This window comes from Epinephelus moara, chromosome 10 (assembly GCF_006386435.1).
Source record: "Epinephelus moara isolate mb chromosome 10, YSFRI_EMoa_1.0, whole genome shotgun sequence".
Lineage (NCBI taxonomy): Eukaryota > Metazoa > Chordata > Actinopteri > Perciformes > Serranidae > Epinephelus > Epinephelus moara.
Window position 1 is genome coordinate 6596203 of NC_065515.1, and position 5624 is coordinate 6601826.

General features: G+C 43.4%; 1 protein-coding gene across 1 annotated transcript in view; it reads left to right on the forward strand.

Moving 5' to 3' along the window:
• Positions 1–5624, forward strand: part of wwc3 (WWC family member 3) — a 53317-nt gene that overhangs the window by 45400 nt on the left and 2293 nt on the right. Inside the window, exons 15-22 of the mRNA XM_050053969.1 lie at positions 1316–1511; positions 1619–1789; positions 3845–3969; positions 4124–4268; positions 4346–4510; positions 4630–4722; positions 4804–5034; positions 5126–5253. Coding sequence (XP_049909926.1) covers positions 1316–1511; positions 1619–1789; positions 3845–3969; positions 4124–4268; positions 4346–4510; positions 4630–4722; positions 4804–5034; positions 5126–5253 — 1254 coding nt within the window. The remainder of the gene's footprint in view (positions 1–1315; positions 1512–1618; positions 1790–3844; positions 3970–4123; positions 4269–4345; positions 4511–4629; positions 4723–4803; positions 5035–5125; positions 5254–5624) is intronic.

The window sequence follows — 5624 nt, forward strand, 5'->3', positions numbered from 1 at the left end:
CATGACTTGTCACTGACTAATTAGCTCAGTGAGATAGAAATTGATTCTTAGTCTCAGAGGTTGTGAGTTCAAGCCTCAGCTGGTGCAAAAGGCAGATTGTGTTGCTAAATTCCTAAATGTCTTCCAGTTCTTCTGCTTGTTGCTCAGAATTGCCTAAAAATGCCCGGACCCGACCCATCGCTGCGCAGCAGCTATAATTTATCTATTTGGATCCCCATTAGTCACTACTAAGGTAGCTACTACTCTCCCTGGGGTCCACACAAGCAAACATGACTTCATAGAGTAAAACACATATATAATTAGAAATATGACCAAAAAACAGGAAAACTACCAAAAAATTAAAAAATAAACATAGAAATCAAAATGAAAACAAACAAACTAAACCCATAGATTAACCACAAAATAGTCAGAAATTGTCAGAAAAAAATGATAATAACAATAATTTTACAGCATTGGATTTATTTTTGAAACAGGAAGTGAAAAACAACCTCTTGCCGCATGCCTAGTATTAATTTTATGGCCATTGCTACTATAGAAAAATTCACGGTGAAGGATATCTGAGGGGTTTTAGACCCTGTAAAACCACAAGTTTCCATTTTTACACATCAGTTTTTGTACAGATGTAACAGACAAGATATAACATGTTAATTAGTGAGCTTTAGATGTGCTGGTTTTGTGACATTTGGGCAGAGCCAGTCGAGCTGTTTCCCTCTATTCACAGTCTTTATGTGAAGCTAAGCTAACTGGCTGCTGGCTGCAGCTACATATTTATAATGCAGACATGAGAGGGGTATCAGTTTCATTTAACTGTCGGCAAGAGAGTGAAAAGTTGTGTTTTCAGAAAGGTGACGTAAAGCAGTGGTTCCCACATGGTCCAGTCGCGGGGTCCAGATTTCTCATCATTCATAGTTCATGGTCCACACAGTTTAATATATTCAGTGTCATACTTGCAGTTGGTCATGTCATCGAGCTAGTTGCTGTCTCTATTAAGTAGCTGTCTGTTAGTCACTCACTCTACAGCAGGAAACAGCACTTCAAAATAAAAGCTCTGTGCCAGAATTTCACTGTACTATAAATAAATTGTGTTTTTAGAGACTTAAAAATATTGGTGAGTCACCTGCGGTCCTTTCAGAATGGATCCACAACCCACCAGTTAGGAACCAGTGACATAAAGAGTAGGGACATCACTCACTGTACAGTGTTACACCACACGATGGAAGAAACAGTATACAGCTAAAAATAAGTTCCTTTTTTATAGACAAAGTAATTTACAAGTCTGTATCTCATATTGTGACGTTGCTCTGTTGATGTCCAGGTATGTGAAGGTGCACTTGATTCCACTGGACGCCGGCAGGGCCTGTGCGTTTTACTGTTGTACGGCGTTGGAGCCGCAGACCCAGATGAGTTTCAACGAAGGCTTCCGCATTCCTGTCCCTGCAAACGCCCTGGCGGTGTGCGCCCTGCAGCTGTCTGTCTGCTCGCTGGGACCTCAGGCTCAGGAGGAACTACTGGTGCGTCTGGACAGCTCAGCAAGATCCCAAAGGCTCCATCATACATGTTGCACAACACTGATCTGCTGACATTGATATAATGATATTTTGTGTGTGTGTCCCTGCAGGGTACAGCCCAGGTGAGCCTGGCTGACTGTGAGGGAAGTGCAGAGATGGTTTACCACTGGCTGCGAGTGCAGATGCTGAGCGGGACGGAGTTACCCAGGCCTGAGCAGAAGAGCCTCGGCCACCGCAGACACCACGACGGCCAGGAAGACGAGCAAAGGCCCAGAGCTATGGTGAGCACATAAGTATACCTGTTCAGTAAATAACAGCAGTGTGGAGTGACAACATGAATAGAAAGTGGTCTCAGGTATCGGCTTCAGGGAGATGGAGAGAAAAGTGTTGACCAAAGTGTTTTACAGGGAACATAAAATCAGATTTAGATCATTAAAGTGAAAATAAAGAGATGTTATAGTTACATTAATATTAATTATGATTTGATAGTTAGAAAATCGTCTGTGTTGTGCTCAGTTTTAAGCAAACGTGTTGTCAGTATCGACCCCTTAAAAACAAAAGTTTGCCCTCTTGTGACTCCATATGACAGGTTAAGGCCTTAGTGTGCGCAAGAGTAGTGAACAGTTATTTACTGGCATTTTTTGGTTGCTAATGCACAGCCTACAATACATTTCTCAAAGCTGGAAACACCACATCCACCTCAGATAAAAGATTAAAAAAAGAAACGTTACCTACAGTGCTAACTATCTTACAACGAGCTCAATCTGTGTGTTGCAGTAGCTCATTGGCTTGTTTCAGTTAACATTTTTGCAGTTGCTACAAACAGCTGCTAAACCAGCTGATTTTTGCTTTGTTGGTTTGAAAGCTGACTTATGAATTAAGATAAAACTTTTCAAAATCGTGTTTGTATGGTTAACTGACACAAAGAAGACACTCGTGGTTCTCCCCTGAGCTGCCATTGGTTAAAGGCTGAATTATTTTAGGAATATTGCTCTTATAGAAAGGTCATTTACTGTAATTCATAAAGTGTGGGTGTCCACGATAGAGGCTGGGATATCATCATTATCATCATTGCCATCATTTTTGTCAACTTTAACTTTTACTCCACGAAGTTTCCTAAATGAAATGTGTATTTTTACATCTTTGTTACTACGAAATAGGGAAGGAAGGGACAGACGGACAAATGGGATGAATGGAAAACTTGGATTTTGTTTTGTAGGCTCCATTTTAAGGTGTACATTACTTGCTTTTCACTCGTACTTTTACTTTCAATACTTGAGTACATTTAACATTATAGAATTACTTTTGTTACTTAAGTACAGTTAATATCAGATACTTTTACTCAAGTAATGTTCGAATAGGTGACTTTAACTTCTATCAAAACCATTTCCTGGTGAGATATCTGCACTTTAACTTAGGTGTGACTTTTATCGTTGTTTTCTACATCTATTTTATTTTTGTTATTGATGTTGTTTTAACTCTGTACCCCCAATGTGCAGCACTTTGGTCGAATGCCGTCGTTTTAAACGTGCTCTAGAAATAAATCCTGACTTGACTTGACTTTCCAGTGCTTCATCCACCACTGTCAGTCAAAGTCAGCATTTAAACAGTAAGTTGATCAGGTGATCCCGGTGCTGTGCAGGAGAAATGATCACATTTACAACTCTTTCTGCACAGACAGAAAGTCAGACAACAAAATAAGTGGTGTTTGGAGACGTTAACCCTGGTGGGCTTTCTGTCAGAGAAGGATTTTGTGGTTAAGGGGAGGAAAAGGTTGTGGTTCTGGTCAGCTTCTCCTAAGTGCACAATAAGTCGAGGCACTTCCCTGTTGCTGAAATTGTTAAGGTCGATCCAACAACTAACACACCGTAGAATGAACATAATTTTGTGTAACTGATTTATTTTCTTTCCCATCACTGTCATCATCTTGTGACAGCTCAGGTAAGAATGACAGGAATGCAGAGGGCTCGGCTCAGGGGATATTTAGGAGATAATATAAACCTGAGTTAGAGAAGAGTCCTCTGAAGCTCCCACCTGCTGGCACCATACCCAAACAACAGCAATCCTGAGGTGTGAAATAAATAATAATAAGATGATTCATTTACTACGTTAAATTCATTAAAGTGTAAATCACGCACTGCCCTAAAGAGGAATTCCTCCTCTTACTGTCGTAAATCAGCTCTTCGGTCTTCAGGTGTGAGTAACTGACAAGAATGTGTCTCAGGAGCCAAACCAGCCCTCACACTGCGGCTTCAACCTGCATGAACTCTCGCTAAGGAGGGATGTTGGGAGTGTTTGATGGACGCTGTTTGACTATTTGCTCTGTGACATTACAGGACACTGTATGCACTCTGCTGTCACGCAACAACACCACCACCACCCATCTGGAGGAACGGGAGTCGGAGTTGGAGCTGCAGAGGCTGGAGAAGAAGGATGAGCCGGTGGAGGCGGTGTCCGAGAGGTGGCGACATTTTCTATCTTTCATTATTTTATTTTCAGATCTTACTATTCTGTGCTTTCACTGTACAGCACTTTGGTCACTGTGGTTGTTTTTAAACTTGCTTTATGAATAAATTTGGGCTTTAGTGTTAAAGTCACATGGATGTGTTTTGCAGGAGCTGGCAGGCGGAGTCGGTGGACAGCGGCTGCAGCAACAGCACAGCATTCACAGCTCCTTTCTCGGAGGGCCTGTGTGCGGAGGGCATCTGCATCACCGCAGGACGCTGTGACCAGACGACCAGCAAACTGTCCACAGTCAAGGTAAAGCCTGAGTAGCTGCTCGTTTTTATCCACCAGCACCATAAGAATCTGTGGCACTAAGTGATTTATCGTTGCAGGTGGAGAAGGCCACCATGACAGAAGGCCTGTTCCCAGAGCCAGTGCGAGTCCGGCCCAAAGACAGGGGGGGTCGCTGGGGTCACGCCTCACCGTTCATGCGCAGCAGCACCATCGTTCGCTCTCAGACGTTCTCTCCTGGTGCCCGTAGTCAATATGTCTGCAGGGTGAGTTTCTGCAAACGTACAAAAAGAAACATGTTCACAGTTGTCTTCACAGCAGGCTGGTGTCAGCGATGTTGTTTTGAGTTCCTTCTCTGCATAAAATGACTGATTTTTCCTTTCAGTTATACCGCAGCGACAGTGACAGCTCCACTCTACCAAAGAAATCACCCTTCGTCAGGAACACGTTGGAAAGAAGAACGTTGCGATATAAGCAGGTACAGTCTCCTTACTCTTTCTCAACCTTGCACATACAGGAGTGTTTCTGGTTTCTGAGGTGTGTTTCTGTGTGTGAGCAGCAGTCGTATCGCTCCTCCCTGGCCGAGCAGCCGACACGTACCTCCCTGGACCTGGAGCTGGATCTCCAGGCCTGCAGGACGCGTCAGAGGCAGCTGATGGAGGAGCTGAGCGCCCTGAGGGAGCTGAAGCTGAGACTGGAGGACCCACAAGCCAGGGAAACCACCGAGCTCCCCCACTGGGCCCTGAGGGACGAGCGTTTCCGCTGCCTGCTCAGAGAGGCCCAGAGACAGGTGAGACTGGAACAGCGACGGTTAACTTTATGAGCCACGTGAGACGCAAACTCGTCCCAGCAACGATTGACTCTGCTTTGTTGTGCTTCAGGCCGGCCAAAGCAAGCAGGAGCAACGTCAGGAGGAGGCGGCAGAGAGGAGGTTGAGGAAGGCTTCCAAAGAGGTTCTGCAGATGAGGGGGCAGAGCCAGAAGGAGCCCCTGCCTGTGCAGACATTCAGGTTAGGACTGTGCTGATGTTTCAAATCTGTGTTCAAAGCATGGAGGCTTTTTTGGGTTTCTACAATATTTTCCATCATACTATACAATGACATTTTTTGTGACATTTTTAGATCATACCATACTATGACATTTTTAAATACATCTTCGCATCGTACTATACTGTGACATTTTTTCAGGGTTTTTGACGACATTCTATACTATGACGTTTTTATGACATTTTCACCCCATCCTGTACTTTGACACTTTTTATGACAGTTTTTGGTCATCCTATACTATGACATTTTTTGAGGGTTTTCGACGACATACTATACTATGAGTTTTTTCATTATTTTGACAACTATACTATGACGTTTTTTCATGATTTTGGTCA